Here is an 18,509-nt window from a genome sequence, read left to right as displayed (position 1 = left end):
GTTAATGTGAAAACTGCCAACCTGCGCCTTTGTTCGGAATCCATCTTAAACTTTAGGCCCACTTGTCGCTGTCTGACTAAGTTAGATCTGATGAATAAAAGAACATAGCTTACTACCTCAAATCACGCCCACACCTTGCAAGGCACTATGGTGTTCAAACTAACCTTCGCGTCAATAACAAATTTTACCTTTATGTCTTCACTCTGGCGAGCAGATTTCACTTGCAATTTTATACTTAATCGCTCATGAAACTGATAGATGATTTCCATCTGAGTTAGGAAAGAGAAATACAGTTCCAAAAGTAGTATTCGATAGTAGCACTTTTAACAGAGCTATGTTGGCCGTTGTAGGATGTTTTTCTCAGAGATAAAATCCGCTCAAAAACATTTCTCTTTATGGACAAACTAGAGATGTATCAAGTGACGTTGTTTACGCGTTGACTTTCCTGCTTATCTGTTACATGGAGCACGACCTACGTTTCTTTAATCCGTCTCGTAGCTGCCACTCGTAACGACCTAGCCTAATCAATGATTGGTTGATTATTTTTCCACAGAAGTTTGTTTGACTGTCGACGCATGTGTTACCGTCTGCTGAGGTCGAATCTACTATCGATTTTACAAAGGGAAACTTCTGCAGTTAGCGCAGTTGCTGTCCTAGGTCTAGGAGAATTGCCTGTGCGGTCTGCGTATTTCGCGAGATGAGCCCTATAGTGCAACTACCGTCAATATTAGCGAAGAAAGTTACAGCGTCACCGCTGGTAAGAATTTTTTGTTTACATACTGTTGACACGTAGATTAACCTTTTAAAAAAACGGAGCAGTTTTGCGTGTGTATATATTTCTGGCAATGATTATGTAACAGGTTTTCGATGTGCAGAGAAAGTGTATTATTAATGTGTATTGTTATCGTTTAATCGTATGCTGCCGACGTTTAATCGTTCTGTCTCCATTCAAAGTCAATGAACAATAGGCCTACTTGCAACAGCAATGTAAAATCAGGACATATCTTAGTTCAATGCGTTCTTTTGCTATTGATCGCATACTGGTTATTATGATCCAGATTTCAAAATGTTGTGAGAAATTCACATGCGGAAAACAATTGTCCAGTAACCATTGCTACAATTTAGTCAAATAATATTGTTTAAAATGATGGATGAAAGAACAACGTTACGTAATGCAGGTCCAATGCTTAGCTAGAGAACAGGCGGAGGTGTAGGCGCAGTAGCCGGTTACCGAGTATTCCTAAGAAGTCAGTTATTCTAATAAATGTCGTGCATTTGTAATATTTAATGCGAAGTGACTGTATATGTTAGTGCACTTTATTTTTCTCTTTTTGCTATGAGCTGCTGATGTCACTTTCTCTGTGTAACACCGTAGTTAAATAATTTCACCGGTACGCAAAATCAGCAGAACTATAAAGCTTCACGTATAGTAGATACTCCAGGGAACACCTGACACTCTTCGTTGTTCTACGTAGACTATACTGGTATGCGTAATGTAAATATTGGGCAAATTTTTAGTTTCATTGATGCCCTGATAGTATACTATGTATCGGTCTTACAAACTACTTTAGTCTGCATTATTCTCATGTTTCCTAAGAATTCTTGTATTTGGATCATTCTATGCCAAATGGCCTAAATTTAAATAAGGTCCTCCCACGACTGTCGCCAATTTTGATTAGCCTAGATTTTTGAGGGCTTATGTTTATATTTCATAATATGAGAATAGTCATCATCCTCATCCTGCAACGTTTCCGGTTATTGGTTAATACTTTTCCTGTTGCATTGCCACGTTTGCTGAACATTACATGGTGAAAGAAATGCAGAACATGCATGCTCAAAAGATAACTATGGTAAAAAATTACTGAGTTGATGTGCTGTCATTGATATACTGTTTGGTGGGCAAACAAAACCTGCTGTGAATAAAGTTGGGAAAAGACTCATTTGTAAATAGGAGTGAATTGGGGTTAGTGCTATTAAATCATATTTCAGGTAGGGTGCACATCAGCTAAAGACCAAGGTGGTGGTTAGTGACCTAACTGGAAATAAGAATTAAAAGGAGACTATATGGGACTGAAAGGAAGCCATTTCAAAGTGACATCATTTGCAAAAAGAGAGAGAGTGGAAACATTGTAGTTTTCATAGATGTCTTTCATCTGTGCTCGTCTGACACTGAAATGTAAGTAATGGAAGGAGTATAGGTAACTCACTGTGTAGTTGAAACAAGGTGTATTTATTAGTGAGATTACATGAATAAAGAAACTAAAGCTGTCACCAACCTAGAAGTTTGAAAACCAAGCTATAGTCTTTTGCTAGATATGCTGCTATTGGAGATAGTCTGTCCTTACCTTCCTCTGACCTTCAAACTAACACCCATCCAGTTACGGTGATATGTATAACTTAACATAGAATTTGAGCCCCAGTGCAGCTTAGTTAAGTGCACAAAGAAATTCTAGGTCTGACTGAGAACTTCTGGATTTGTAGACTAAGACATAATGATGCAATGAATGATTAATATTGAAAAACATGGTTATACCTTCTCAGCTACGTGGACACCAACAAATTGTGTATTGAACATTAATTTTACGTTTTGTTGGTAACATTAGTTGTACATTATACAGAGGGAGGGGTGTGTGTGTGTGTGTGTGTGTGTGTGTGTGTGTGTGTGTGTGTGTGTGTGTGTGTGTGTGAGATCTGGTCAGGAATGATGACTATACAGTTTTCGGTTGTAGTTGCATCGGTACAAATCTGAGACAACACAGAAAATGAATAAAGTCCTAAGCAGTGTAATTCTTCTAGACTCTCCCATGTAGATACGAGGATGGTTAAGATTTTTAAGGGAAACAATCGTATTACAATTAAGTCTCAAAACAGATCGTGACCAAATCATCCTCCCTGCTGGCAAACACTCCTCAACTCTACTACTTGACCGAAAGTCTCTGCCAAGCATCTGATTCCTCCCCCTTGCAAGACCTGTCACTCTGATGTCATCCCAAAAATCCAGCATAACCTCCAGTCCCTACTGAAATCCTTAGGCCCCTCCCAGAAACTCTCCCATGAATGCATCTCCCTCCTTACCCCAACGAAACCTTGCGCACCAACCTCCTGCATGCTCCCCAAAATTCACAGAGCTAACCACCCGGGACACTCTATTAGAACTGGTCGTTGTGTTCCTAATGAAAGAATTTTCACTCTGGTTGACCAACTCCTCCAACCGATTGCTCGAAATAAAGCCTCACACCTCAAAGTGGACTCGGCATAAGAAAAACGCAACACTGTTGCCAGCTTTCAACCATGAAGTGCAAACTGCTGCAGAGGGGAAAAAAAAGAAAAAGAAAAGAAATTGTGACAACTGTGAGACATTGCCATAGAGATGTTTACAGTATCTCATTACATGATTAGTTGAGGTAGGTGACAGACCTTCAGACTCCAAACCCACTACTTCATTCCTCATACGCCTTACTAACTATATCATGAGCATAATGTTGTATAAACATATCTGTGGCACTCTCCTATGTGGGCAATCTGAGGGAACCTTCCTAGTCTCCCCAACCTCTCGTCAGGTTCAAGTTCATTGATGATGTTTTCATGATCTGGACTCAGGGCCAAGATACCTTATCCTCATTTCTATACCTCAACCCCATCTGCTTCACCTGATCGTCCTCAACCAAATGTGACACCTTCCTGGGTGTTGACCTCCACCTCTTTCATGGCTCTGCCCATATTAATTCCACTAAACACTGCCTCTATCTGCATTTCAACAGCTGGTGTTCCTTCCACACCAAAAAATTACTCCCATGCAGCCTGCCCATCTGTGGATGGCACATCTGCAGTGATGAGAATTTCCTTTCGGACAGGCACCACCCTCCAAATGTGGGCCACAAACACATTTCCCGTGCATATACTCACACCCCCACAATCATCACACCACCTCCAAGAACCAGCTGCAAAGTAGTCCCACCTCCCCTCCCCCCATCATCTAGCATCACCTTGGACTGGAGAAATTGTACCATATCCTTCGCCAGGGCTTTGATTGTCTATTACCATACCCAGGAATGAGGACATCCTACCTAAGATGCTCCCCACTCTTGCTAAAGTGGTATTCCGTCACCTGCCCAATGTACACAATACCCTATCCTAACACTGTGCCACTACCACTCCCAACCTCTTTCTATAGGGATCATATTCCATTGGAAGACCCAGGTGTAAGACTGCCCAGTCTACCCACACAGCACACCCTACTCCAGTCCTGTCACATGTTTTCCTGCCTGATCAGGGGCAGGGTCATATGTGAAAGCAGCCATGTCATATACCACTCTGCTGTAATCACTGTACAGCTTTCTATGTTGGTATGGCTACCAACCAGCTGTCTGCAAGAACAGCCACTGCCAAAGTATGGCCAAGAACAAAGTTGACCACCCAGTAGTACAACATGCAGCAGAGCACAACATGCTCGATTTCAAGGACTGTATCATAACCCAGATGATCTGGATCCTTCCCTCAACCAGCTTTTCTAAACTACACAGCTGAGAATTATCCTTGCAGCACATCCTTTGTTCCCATAACGCTCCTTGCTTCAATCTGTTAGCTCATCATCCCCACACCTTCCACCCAGCAGTTTCCACTTCCTTTGTGCTGTACATGTCACATTTATTGTGCCTCACACGCCACCGGCTTCGATACCTGTGTGGCACATACCTAGCCTGTGTGCCTACCACCCTCCCCCATGCATTCCTAACCAATGAACTTGCTGGCTCCCTCTAAGCCACTAGCTACCTAGACTAATACCTGCATCCCACCTCTCTCTTCCACTGTCCACTCTGTCCAACACAACCACCTCCACCCTACCCTAGTCCACATGCTGAAATGCAGTCCCCACATGTTGGGGATTGCGTGTCCAGTTGGCACACTGTAGGGGGTGTGTGTGTGTGTGTGTGTGTGTGTGTGTGTGTGTGTGTGTGTGTGTACGGAAGAATTTAAATTTTTGTCCGACATGACGTAATGGTTACTGAAGTATGATCAAAATCCTTATTTTCAGAAAAACTTCGCTCTCTCAAGTGTGGCCTCAAGGAAGCTGCATTTTGGTGGCAGTGTAAAACAGAGTGAAGCCAAAAAATCAGAACAGGTGAGTTGATAGATATGTCACTATTTGTTCAGCGTGTGGTAGGCAGCTGTTCTATGGTAACTGCTCATGTGTGTATATTACTTTCTTAAGCTTCTCAGAAGTAAAACTGAATTGTGAGCAGATGCAAACATGAATCCCTGCCTGAAACACAGCAAATTACTCTGATGTGAGATATAGAGTAGAAAAATGATACTGTTTCTTCCTTTTTACAACCTGAGTTTGATTTTTAAAAAATCAGCTCATAAATATCAAACTTACTTCACAGGTAGCATTTCGGAAATTTTTGTTACTCAGATTTTTTTTTACTAATAACTAAGTGAAAATGCAGTAATGCTGACAGTAGCAAATAATGCCCTGTAGATAACTGATGTGTAATGTTTTGGACTATGGATAGCTATAGGCCTCCAATAGACTGTATGTTGTAAAGGTTTGAGAAAAGTCTGTATAATATCTCTGGCCATATTCTGTGTAAGAACTTTGTCGCATTGTGTGAACTCTGTATTGGTGTTCTAGGCTTTAGACATTTATACACCAATGTGCTCATTATTGAACGAATGACAGTGAAAAGTTACTGAACATTGAATTTATTATTTGTGAAAGCCTTTATATGAATAATTCTGAAATTTGTTGAAACAATCAAATTTCAGTAGTAATGGAACAGTGAACTTCGGAGCACTATAAGGCTGGAACTTTGTTTGCCTTGTGGAGAAGTTTCTAGTGAAATGTAATCTGGGATATAAGCCTGTACAATGCTGGTAGCTTTCGCATGTTTCTCCCATGAGAATGGTTTGTCAACATAAAAATTTAAAGCTGTTACTTTCAGTAATATCTCACCACTTTGTACAGAGTAGCAGGATAAGCTTTATCTCATTTATGACAGCTGATTATTGTGTGTAATGCTCAATTAGTCATGTGAAATTATTTTAATTCACATATTTAAAGAAAGTCATGAACTAACCACTTTCTTGAACAATGGAAAATCCAAGATGGAATGTGACAGTATTATGAAAAGTATAGTTGCTACTCACCATATAGTAGAGATGCTGAGTTGCAGATAGGCTCAACAAAAAGACTGTCAGGAAGACAGATTTTTCCAAATGCAACTCTGCCGCAATTCTACACACACACGACCACATTTTCTGGCTGCTGAGACCAGACACCAGACTGTGTGTGTGGGGGGGGGGGGGGGGGGGGGCGCACGCGCGCGTGCTCATGTGCGGTCTACTTCTGATAGCCTTATTGGCCAAAAGCTTACTTTGTGACAGTCTTTGTGTTCTGCCTATCTGCGACTCAGCATCTCCACTGTATAATGAGCAGCAACCACTTTCTTGAATTTACTATTATTAGTATTATTATTCCTTGAAGTGTTTCTAGCTTTTATCTGCTATTGGCTTAATACAGTCACACATATTTTTTTAATAATATACACCTTAACACAAGCCGATATACAGCTGTAGGTGCAACGTTCATCAAGATGCATGTGAAAATGTACATAATTTTGGTACGGGGAACTGCTGTAATCTGAATAGCAGACAGCTGGAGCATTCAAAATGTAGTCAATGTGCTCATGTAGTTGCTAAATACATATCTATGTAAAAATAATTAAATGGCAAAAAGCCAAAAAATATCTTGGCCTTGGAAAGTGCGTTGTTATACATTCTTAAGTAATTTAAGCTATGACCATGAAGCTCGGTCACCATTCTCTTGAATAAGATAAATCAGCTTAATATTTTACTCTAGCTAATATTTTGTTTTTACTCAATGAAACACATTATCTGAGTGACAGTTGATGTGGTGTGACCTTGTTAGGTAAAGCAAATGAGACTGCCAGTATTATCTAGTGCAGAAGTTAGTCAATAAATTTATAATTTAGTGTGCATCTCCTGTTTAATTTTGTTGTGTCATTTAGTTTGATTACCACCCATTTTTATGGAAAAAACTGAATTCCTGTAGTTGAAATGTATTTTTGTGGTAATTGTTGTCCAGAACTCTTCCAAACAACTAGGTGAGCACTTACACAGCACTGGAAAATTTCATTGCTTTAGAGTTTCATGAGGAAATTTGTTTACCATTTGTATGTAATGTTGACAAGGAAGCCGCATGGGGTAGCTACGTGGTCTGAGGTGCCTTGCCATCATTTGCATGGCTTCCCCTATTGGAGGTTCGAGTCCTCCCTTTTGTGTGTGTGTGTGTGTGTGTGTGTGTGTGTGTGTGTGTGTGTGTGTGTGAGAGAGAGAGAGAGAGAGAGAGAGAGAGAGAGAGAGAGAGTAGTCCTTAGTGTAAGTTCAATTAAGAAGTTTGTAACCTATACCAAAAGTTGTAAGTGTAATATGGATTATAGAATAATTATAAACAGTCACACACTGTGTATTGGAGATATTAAACAGTTGATAGGTACCTATACACAAAGTTGAATAAAGTAATTTAACTTTTGAAGTAGGACTTGCTTCAGAGCAGTGGCGGATACATATAGGGGGTGCCCCCCCCCCTGCTGAACCGCGCACATTGCCAACCCCGCCAGTCAGCTCACATGCTATTCATTTGTTTCTTTAATCGCTTGACTCAACTGAATCGAGTTATTGTATTTGCCTATGTAGCATGCGCATCCGCATCATCGTATTTTGTGTGTTTCTGTCTGGCACATAGATAGCTAACACATACCTACAAGAAAAGTTGCATGTATTGCTAAAGTAGAAAGAAGTTTTTCAACATTGCGGCGTACAAAGACATGGCTGAGGTCGACAATGGAGGAGGATCAGCTTAATGGCTTAGCTCTGTTGAATACGACCCTGACATTGATTGTCCTATTGATGATGTAATTAACCAATTTGCCAGGAAGAATAGTCGCATAGAATTCATCGTTTAAGGAAGAGAACCACAATTGTAACAAACAATTGTATCATAAGATGACATTGTCTTGTATATGTGTATAATCAGTTTAAATAAAACTTTCTTAAACTTTGCATGTGACTTGATTATTTTTTACTATGGTAAAAGTGAAAGTAGCTCAAAATATCTTTAGTGCCCCCTCATTGAGGTTTTTCTGTACCCGCCACTGCTTCAGAGCCTCTGGATCCTCCACATACTCTAAGCTAGGCTAGGTATTCACCAGCTGCACATAAGGCAGGTAGACGAGTGCAGCATTAAATTACCAGATCTCTTTACAGACTTGTGCAACAATAGTTTTGACAAGTTTCTTCTACTGACAGGACAACATTAAAGTAGTTCCACAAAGTGGATGCACCATTAAACTACCCGTTGCTGCACAGGTCCCCTACTAATTACTTGTTTATGTCCAATGAAGGTAGACTGTGTCATTTGTCTTAGGTTTATTGTGACACTGCAATAGCATTACAAAAATGCTAAACGATCTGCTGTGGGAGGCACTACATACATTGAACCTTGTGTAAAGGTTTACTCTTAAAATCCCAAGTGTTTGTATTCTGAGACAAATAAAGAAACTTATTATTTTGTCCCACGTACATTGTGTAACATAGATGCTGGTAAAATGGTGTGACGGGACTTGCACACAGGCATACCAATAGCCATTCTACTGATGCACCATCTGTGAACGGAATGCAAAGTGGATAAAATGATGGACACTGTGTGCCCTATGCCAAACACTGGAGTATGGTGACTTGCACAGTGCTGATGTAGATGTTGGGTGTACTGCTTATGACAGTGTCATTCCAGATTTTGAATAGATGATATCAGGGTATGATGTAGATGTTGGGTGTACTGCTTATGACAGTGTCATTCCAGATTTTGAATAGATGATATCAAGGTATGCCACATAGAAAAATTTTCCATCCCCAAATTTCTGTGAACATCTGAAATGTCTTTCTTACAGCAGGAATAAAATACGGTCTGCATACTGGTTGATGACTGGTGTTTCACAATTGTGACCACTTACACCAAGAAATATCTGAAGCAATTGAAGCCTGCACTGGCTAATGGAACATCTTAATTTAATGCAAGAGCTATGAAAATTATTGGCAGGACAGTAATTCTTTGATTATGGGTCATTAAATAAATATCCAATTCTCCTCAGACCATTCAGCACAATTGTGTTGGACACACTGAATGTGTTACAGAAAAATATATACATATAGGTGTATAAAACATACACACTGTAGGATAAGGTTAGGCAGAAATGGGTAAGAAGTCAGCTATGGCCTTGTCAATGGAACCATCACAGCATTCACCTTAGCAACTTGGGAAATCATGGAAAAATGGAAAACCAATGTTAGGATGGCTAGATGGGGTAGAACCCTTCTCCACCCACAAAACTGTTACAGTGCATTAACATTGACTTAGCCACGTCGCTCTGTACATGATTAGGAAAGAAAACCACATATCCATAGTCTGCAAGGAGATTACAACATGCACAATAAATATGAACAGTGATATATTTAGAACATGAAAGTTTGTTATATTGCACTTCTGAAAAAAATGTAAACACAACACATTATTGGCTGTAGTCTAGATCAAGACCATAGGTGAGTGCTGCCAACATTGCTGCACAAAACATGTAAGTATGCCACTGGACTTTTTTAACACTGCTGAAAAATAAATTACACAAACACCAGCTAACAGTACATCCACCAAAACTAATCTTCTGACCTATCCTTCCTCTGTAGAGATGTACGGCCTTTCATTTGAAACAGAGAAAACTGGAAACAAACAGCACAGACATTCTTGTGCAAAGACATACACATTTTGAACTCTACAATAAATGAGGGCTTAGTATTTCTATAATCTAACATAATCATTTATTATATAGAAACACACCTCAGCAAGAAATGATTTTAACTGTGCACGGAAAGTAATTACATTTCCCAATCTCTTTCTGTACGATGGTAATACATTACGAAGAATTTACATTTTTACTCCACAACCCATCTTACAACGTGTTGCAGGGGGTACTGTGTGTTCTGTCACTTCCTCCATTTGCTGTTCCAGTCCCAAAAGGTTCACAGGAAAAACAGTTGCTGGTAAACCTTTGTGTAGGCTTGAATCTCACTGATTTTATCTTCATGGCCTTTTTACGAGATATACATAGGAGGAAGCAATATATTGCTTGACTCTTCTAGCAATGCACACTCTTGGAACTTTTAATAGTAAGCACCATGATAATGCAGAATACCTCTGTTGCACTATCTACCACTGGTGCTTTCACATTTACTGAATGAACCTGTAACAAAATGGATCTTCTCTATTTCCTCTATCATTCCCATCTGATATGGACGCCAGATTGACAAACAGTATTAAAGTACTGGTCAAATGAAACTTTTGTAAGTTACTTCCTTTGTTGATGGATTACATTTCCTGAGGATTATTCTAGTGAACCTTAGTCTGGCATCTGCTTTACTTGTGATTAATTTTATGAGGGCATTCCTCTTTCAATTGCCCCGTACGCATACTTCTAGATATTTTATGGGAGTAACTGCATTCAGTATTTGTTTTTCTTTTATGTAATTGTATATTAATGTGTCTTTCTGCCCCTGTGTTCATGATATGCTACATTTGCTTATGTTGAGAGTCAGTTGACACCAAAATGCCTCATATATCTTAAAGTAAGGGTTGTTTCTGCTTGCTCCACATGGAGGGGCAAACAGTTGTGAGTGTTATACCTATGGTATTCACTATTAGTGTGTAGGTTTCCAAGACTGGCTCTTTATCAGTGCGCATTTGTATAAATAAGGGGAGGGTACTGTAAGCATGTACAAATTTTTAAATAGCAGATTGCAGTGAGCTGTTTTGGATCTGTGTGACAAGATTAGAGTAGCCATTTTCCGCAGTGTAAAAGTTTTATCTGATGAACTACTACTTATTCTCCAGAATCATTCCATAAGCTTAAAGGGACTGGAAGTGACCAAAGCAAACCATTCTAGCATGTTCTGAGGAACATTCTTTAGAAATGGTTCTCAGAGCAAAACATGTTGAACTGTGTGTCTGGGAGAGTTTTGTTAATGGTCTTTTTAGTTTCTCAATCAACATACATCCCTAAAAGTTTTGTGCATTGCACTATTTCTAACTCATTTTCACCCATTACCAGTTGAAGATGTTGGTTTTGAGTCATTTTTCCAAGTTGAATGTAAATTTTTTTTTTTCATTTTGCATGAAGGGTCAGCCTGTTGATATTGGACCATGAATGCAAGGTCTTGAGTACTTAATTAGGTGTTGCAGACAGTGATTCCTTAACATTGCTAACTATTACACTAGTTCTGCAAACAACATGATCTTAGCTGTAGTTACAAGGGTCTGTATGTCATTTGTGTAAATACAGAACAGAAAGAAGCCTAACACACTACCTCCTGTACCTATTTTTGTGACTTTCTATTAACCAAATACTTAAGATTAGAATGAGCTGAATTGGATTCCATAACCTTTTATGTTTTGCAGAGATGATTGAAACCCCTTGTTTTATACCCCATGTATCCCAATTGCTTCCCAATTACCTAATAGAATTTCATGACTAATAGTAACCAAAGCTTTAGAAAGATTTAAATTAACTCAAACAGCACTGTTGGTTTTGTCTAGGTTTCTAATCATTTCATCTGTGTAAGCCGTTATTGCTGTTTCTGAAAGACTGATGCTCAAGAGGTACAAACATACCAGGATTGTGAAATTGTTTATTGATCATAAATTATTTGAAACATCTGGATTAACCAGATGAGTCATGATAAAAGTTTAAGGTCATCGTTGAATTTAGATGGACTAGTCATTCCTGGTTGTCAGCAAGCTACTGTAGGTGATTCCAAACACAGGTAAACTATTTCCTAATACCTTGACTTGGGCCCATTGACCTTGCTATGCAGATATATTGAGGATGGTTGTTACGAAACACTGCAGCTGCTGTTTGGACTACTTCATACAGTTCAGTACCAGAGGAAAATAAATGTCTTGTCTTTTCTTTTTTTTTTTAATAAGTATGTGCACAGCAGCTCAGTTTGCTTTACATTAGGTGAATCACACTCCGTACATCCAATAGAAAGCAAATGAAATGAACACTACAGTTCTACTATGAATTGTATTGCAGTTAAATATGGTAAATTTAAGAAGTAGTTGCTGAACAGACCACTGGTAGAAATTCTACCGTTAAGAGTTTTTAATTTTGCACATCGAAAATTAACTTTCTACATACTATCATCTAAAAATCGGAACGTAATTGCAGGATTTCGTATTTTTTTTTTAGTTCCAGGGAGACAGCAACACGTTGCGAACAATTCCTGAAAATTTCATAGCATTAGCACATATACTTTTTGAGAAAAGGCTTCTGATAATGTAAAAATGTAAAACAGAGGTTCCTCTTCTCTCCTCTTAGAATCTTCCTGGCCTGCATTTTCAGGTAAGACACTGATCTCTTTAGCTTTCTTAACCCAGCTCTCAGTGATGATGGTGTAAAATGCTTTTGTTGTAAACACACCAGGATCTATACCACCTCTCTTCAGCACTTCAATTCTGCTATTATTGCCATTATTGTAACATAAAACTGCATCATAGACACCTATTTTAAGTACTTAAAGTCCACAGAATGTCGTTTTTGAGCATCTAATCCAAATTAAATTATTGAGGCTTTCATTTTGTGTCTTTTCCTTGAATACGCTTCCTCAATAAATCATGGTTTGGAAAAACCTGAATGTGGGCTTAATTGCATTCATAACAGGTTCTGGCAATGAGTGTTCATGTGAATATGGCTCATTTCTGTTGTTTAACTTACACCAATTGTCTTTCAGGAAACAGATTATGCATTGGTGTTTGGTCAGTGGATAGTTTGTGGAGAAAAAAAAATTGCCCAAACAGCACCCCTCATTGCCTCTAAATTAGTGTGGTTTTCCTGATAGCTCTCCCATAAAATAACTGAAGAGAATCAGTTTCTTTCAGAATAAGATCTCCTTTTCCTCAGTGTTTTTCCATCCTAAAGTACTTCCTCTCTTCTCTTTCAGCAAGTGACAAAGCCTACCACGAAGCTTCTTTGGGATGTGGCCAACACATTCCAACTTTTCAATTGTTGCATTGTATGGATTTTTCTGTTACAGCTTTGAACAAAGAGGAGTGCCCATCACCAAGTTATTTAATATATCTAACAACACACTGGTCCTCAGATCTGGAGAACATCCTCACAACTGCAGCAGCCTCCATGCTCCCACTTGAGCCACTATAATTTTTAGAACATGCTACTGCATGCTTTTCTTGCCACAGTTTCTCACTGTCTTCATTGTGGGACATTTTCCTTGTTTCACATTGGTGGCAGTATTTAGAGATAATTTCTACATCTAAAACTTCACCTGAGTCAATACCAATAACAGATGCAACTCCATACAGAGATGAGAGACCCATTTTTATCAAGGTCCCATCTACACACACAATCAAGTCAGTAACATTTGTAGGAGATTCACTGTCATGAATATCTACCCCAGGATCTATTTCTTTTTCGTTTATTTCCACCAATTCCTCCACTGCTTCCTTCATAGAAACTTTGGCATAGAAACAGCATCAGAAAACCACACAATAAATTAGCTCTTCCCCTGCTTGTGCATTCCATATTTTTACAGTTAGAACATGAAATCATGAAATCTTTGCAGCCTGGCAGAGAAGATATAAATCAATAAGTTTGAATCCAGTGGAATCTATATCAAAATCATTCTTGCACCTGTACAATTCTTCTGTCCCAAGTTTCAGTCCTTAAGCTGAGAGCTTATGTTCTTCATTTCGAGCTGCTTCCTCTTTTTTGTTGGTAAACCAATATCCATGAAACCGCTGTTTCCTAAACACAGTTTTTCCACTGCCTGTTATGCATAAATCTTGACTTCCACGTAAAGGTTTGCGAATTTCACCTTCCACTTACTAATATTTGTTGGTATTATCAAAATGTAAATAAACCATGTGCAAGTAAGTTTTCAGCTGAAGATACAGATGTCAGCCAAGGATATTGAAAGAAAATAGCCTTCACGCTGACAAAAATTCTGCTAAAGCAAGCAGTTTCTCAAATGTTGAAAAAGGTGGGAGTGACTGCCAGTGCAGAGTTAATCAGTTTAACAGTTTAAAGGTATTTCTAAAACTGCTATCACAATAAAATTCACACCCAACATAGATTAAACTGTGTAGATAAAGAAAATAATATTTTAAAAATGGATTTTTTTGGACCAAAATCAATTACAACTGCAACTGTCAGTCCATTTTAAAGCAAAAATATTTGCTGATGGCCACTTACTCATTTCTCAGCACAAAAAAGAAGCCTGGACAAACATATGCAGAATGGGTGACTGATTTTACATGTGTTGCAAGGGACTGCAATTGCATATGCGAACATGACTGCCAAGAGATTGCTTTTGTGAACAAATCAGATACAGTATGTGATTCAAAGTATCTGGACACCTGGCTGGATTGACTTAAAAGTTCGTGGTGGCCTCCATTGGTAATGCTGGAATTCAGTATGGTCTTGGCCCACCCTTAGCCTTCATGACAGCTTCCACTCACAGGCATATGTTCAATCAGGTGCTGGGACGTTTCTTCGGGAATGGCAGCCCATTCTTCATGGAGTGCAGCACTTAGTGGTCGGTGAGGCCTGACACGAAGTCGGCGTTCCAAAACATTCCAAAGCTGTTCTATAGGATTCTGATAAGGACTCTGTGCAGGCCAGTCCATTGTAGGGATGTTATTCTTGTGTAACCATCCGCCACAGGCCGTGCATTATGAACAGGTGCTCGATTGTGTTGAAAGATGTAATTGCCATCCCCGAACTTCTCTCCAACAGGGGGAACCAAGAAGGTGCTTAAAACATGAATGTATGTCTGTGCTGTGATAGTGCCACGCAAAACAACAAGGGGTGCAAGCCCCCTCCATGAAAAACACAACCACACCATAACACCACTGCCTCCGAATTTTACTGTTGGCACTACACACGCTGGCAGATAACATTCACTGGGCAATCGCCATACCCACATCCTGCCATCTGATCACTTCATTGTGTACTGTGATTCGTCACTCCACACAGCATTTTCCACTGTTCAGTCGTCCAATGTTTACACTCCTTACACCAAGCAAAGCATCGTTTGGCGTTTTCCAGCGTGATGTGTGGCTCATGAGCAGGCGCTTGACTATGAAATCAAAGTTCTCTCAATTCTTGCCTAACTGTCAAAATATTTGACTGAATCCTGATGCAGTTCGGAATTCCTTTGTGATGGTCTGGATAGATGTCAGTTGACGCCACACAGCCCCTGCTACCCATGTAGCCACCTCCTGTGTGTAGTGAACACCTGACCTATTTAGCGGAACCCGAAACCCCACCATCCTATGGCGCAAGTCGAGGGATCTGCGGCCTACACGGTCACAGAACCGTCTGAGCTTCTGATTCAGACTCTCCACTCGGCTCTGTACCAAAGGTCCGCAGTCGGTCCTGTCGACGATGCTGCAGATCGTGAGCTCTGCCTTCATCTCACAGTAAGACCGGCAGTCTTCACCAACACAGATAGGCGCCGGAAACCAGAGAGAATCTGTTCCAATCCATAGCTACACCCGCCATTAGTGCCAACATGAGCCACCACCTGCAGTTGGCTGCACCCTGTACCCTTCATGGCATCCGGAAGGACCCTTTCCACATCTTGGATGAGTCCCCTCGGTATGCACACGGAGTGCACTTCGGCTATCTTCCGTCCTTAGTTGCCATATCCCTAAGGGGCTCCATACGAGGTACAAGTGTATGGAGTAGGTTCCCGGATATGCAAGTGGTTCAAAGACTTATTAAGCAATAGAACCCATTATGTTATCCTCGATAGTAGTAATCGGAGTCAGGGCTATCATCATGAGTGCCCCAGGGAAGTGTGATTGGACCACTATTATTGTCTGAATACATATATGATCTGGTGGACAGGGTGGGCAGCAATCTGTGATAGTTTGCTAATGATGTATGTATGGAATGGTGTCAAAGTTGAATGACTGTGGGAGGATAGAAGATGATTTAGACAAAATTCTAATTTGTGTGATGAGTGGCACCTAGCTTTAAATGAAGAAAAATGTAAGTTAATCGAGACGAGCAGGAAAAAGAAACCTGTAATGGACAGATACAGCATTAGTAGTGTCCTGCTTGACACAGTCAGGACATTTAAATAGGTGGGCATAACATTGCAGAGCAGTATGAAATGGAATGATCATGTGAGGATTGTGGAATGGAAGGCTAATTGTTGAATTAGGTTTATTGGGAACATTTTGGTAAAGAGAGGTTCATCTGTACAGTAGACCACATGCAAACGCCAATGTGATTTATTCTTGAGTACTGCTAGAGTGTTTAGGACCCATACCAGGTCAGCTTAAAGGAAAATGCTGAAGCAATTCAGAGGCAGACTGCTAGATTTGTTTCCAGTATGTTCGAATGATATGCAAGTGTTATGGAGATGCTTCAGGAACCCAAATGGGAATCCCTGGAGGAAAGACAACTTCTTCTCGAGAAACACTTGAGAAAATTTAGAAAACGAGCATTCGAAGTTGACTACAGAATGATTATACTGCCCTAACATATATTTTGCATATGGACCACAAAGATAAGATACAAGAAATTAGAGCTCATATGGACACCTATAGATGGTTGTTTATTCCCTCGCTCGATTTGTGAGTTGAACAGGAAAGGAAACAGTAGTGGCACAAGGTACCCTCCATCACACACCGTACAGTGGGTTGCTGAGTAAGTTTCTAGATGTAGATGTACTTTCTTTTCATTGATTGTGGAAATGAATTGGACATTTTTCAATCCTGAAATGAAGCACCAGTCAGTCCAATGGAAGCAGTCATACTCATGGTCCCAGAAATTTTCAGGTTAGCACCAGTGCTGAAAAAATGATGGTGGCCAAGTTCTGGAGCAGTAATCCTTACACATCACCTTACAAAGGGCGCTACCGTGACTGGTGCAACCTACCAAGATGTTTTTAAGAACAAGCTCCTTCCAGCATGGCATGAAAAAAGTATGGAGAAGGCTGCATACATGCCATTTTCATCAAATCAGTGCACCAGGCTAATGTGACGCTCCAACTTCTTCGTGACAGCTTTGAAGTGATATCTCATCCTCTCTACACACATGACCAGCTCCCAATGACTTCTGGCTGTTCCCAATTATGGAAGAGACACTCCATGGTCACACACTCATTGGCTGTGCCGCTATTGCATCAGCAATTTTCCTGTGGGTAAACCAGAATCCTAAAAGTGTTTGCAGTGGCTCTGGAATCATGGCGTCAATATTGTGAAAGATGTGTACGGCCACAGGGAGATTACATGGAGAAATGACGGAAGTTTCAAATTTTCATGTGACTGGTGTATGAGAAGAAAATTTTGAGGTGTGTTAACTTGGACGCACCTTGTATTGCTTTGTGTTTTGTGTTAATATACCAGCTATTTTAAGACTTACGGTTACTTGGGTGCTCACCGAATAATTTATTAGAAACAATACTGACTGGGAAGCAGCGTTTTGTGTTTTTTGTGTGTGTGTGGTGTGTGGTGTGTGGTGTGTAAGATTCAGTAACTGCATCAGAGTGAACATGAGTGACACCATAGGACACCAGTGTTTTGGTAGTAGTTTTATAGTTGGTGATTAAAAGCATGCAGCTTAAAAACATTTCCCATGTGAGAAATTGTACATTAGATAACACTTTTGATAACAACAAAAAATACTTTCTCATTTGAGTCCTCTCTTATGTCATCTAACAACTGATAAAAACACCTGTACAAAACTCAAGAAACAAAGATACCAGTAGGTGTTATGCATATATCTTTAGTACTGGCAGCAAGTGTATTTTACATTTTGTATCATACAGTGGGTATATTGTTATTCACCATACTAATTGTTACTCATGCCAAGTCCATCTGCTGTTCTGTATTTTACAGATTTCAGGATCATACCCTGTTGTAGACCACACTTATGATGCCGTGGTTGTTGGAGCAGGAGGTGCCGGGCTCAGGGCAGCATTTGGACTGGTTGCAGAAGGATTTAAAACAGCTGTCATTACAAAACTGTTTCCCACCCGTTCACATACTGTAGCTGCCCAAGGTGGTATCAATGCTGCCTTGGGGAACATGGAGGAAGACAACTGGCAGTGGCATATGTGAGCATCCAACAGCAGATAATTTTTCTGTTTATAAATACTTCTCAGTTCACACAGTTTGATCAGCATTTCCTTTAAGTGCTTTAATTTAGATGCATATGCACTGCTAATTCATATGACAAGAAAGCGCTCAGTTGGCTAATTGTTGTTCATGCAAAATGCAGACTGTTGCTATTTCTCCCATGAGTGAAAGGAATGTTGCACTTGCAGAATAGTCATCTGATTCTCTCCCAGGAGTGCAGTTCCATCTCTTCCTCTTCCTTTTCCTTTTTCATGTCTCTCCACCTCCCAGT

General features: G+C 40.0%; 1 protein-coding gene across 1 annotated transcript in view; it reads left to right on the top strand.

The window, feature by feature from the left end:
• The first annotated feature begins 601 nt into the window (after window positions 1-601).
• Window positions 602-18,509, top strand: part of LOC126161889 (succinate dehydrogenase [ubiquinone] flavoprotein subunit, mitochondrial) — a 94,896-nt gene continuing 76,988 nt past the window's right edge. Inside the window, exons 1-3 of the mRNA XM_049918029.1 lie at window positions 602-757; window positions 5,036-5,122; window positions 17,999-18,216. Coding sequence (XP_049773986.1) covers window positions 698-757; window positions 5,036-5,122; window positions 17,999-18,216 — 365 coding nt within the window. The 5' untranslated portion in view covers window positions 602-697. The remainder of the gene's footprint in view (window positions 758-5,035; window positions 5,123-17,998; window positions 18,217-18,509) is intronic.

Source organism: Schistocerca cancellata, chromosome 2, assembly GCF_023864275.1.
Source record: "Schistocerca cancellata isolate TAMUIC-IGC-003103 chromosome 2, iqSchCanc2.1, whole genome shotgun sequence".
Classification (NCBI taxonomy): Eukaryota; Metazoa; Arthropoda; class Insecta; order Orthoptera; family Acrididae; genus Schistocerca; species Schistocerca cancellata.
The sequence above is the reverse complement of the archived record's forward strand: the minus strand, read 5'-3'. Positions and strand labels throughout refer to the sequence as shown.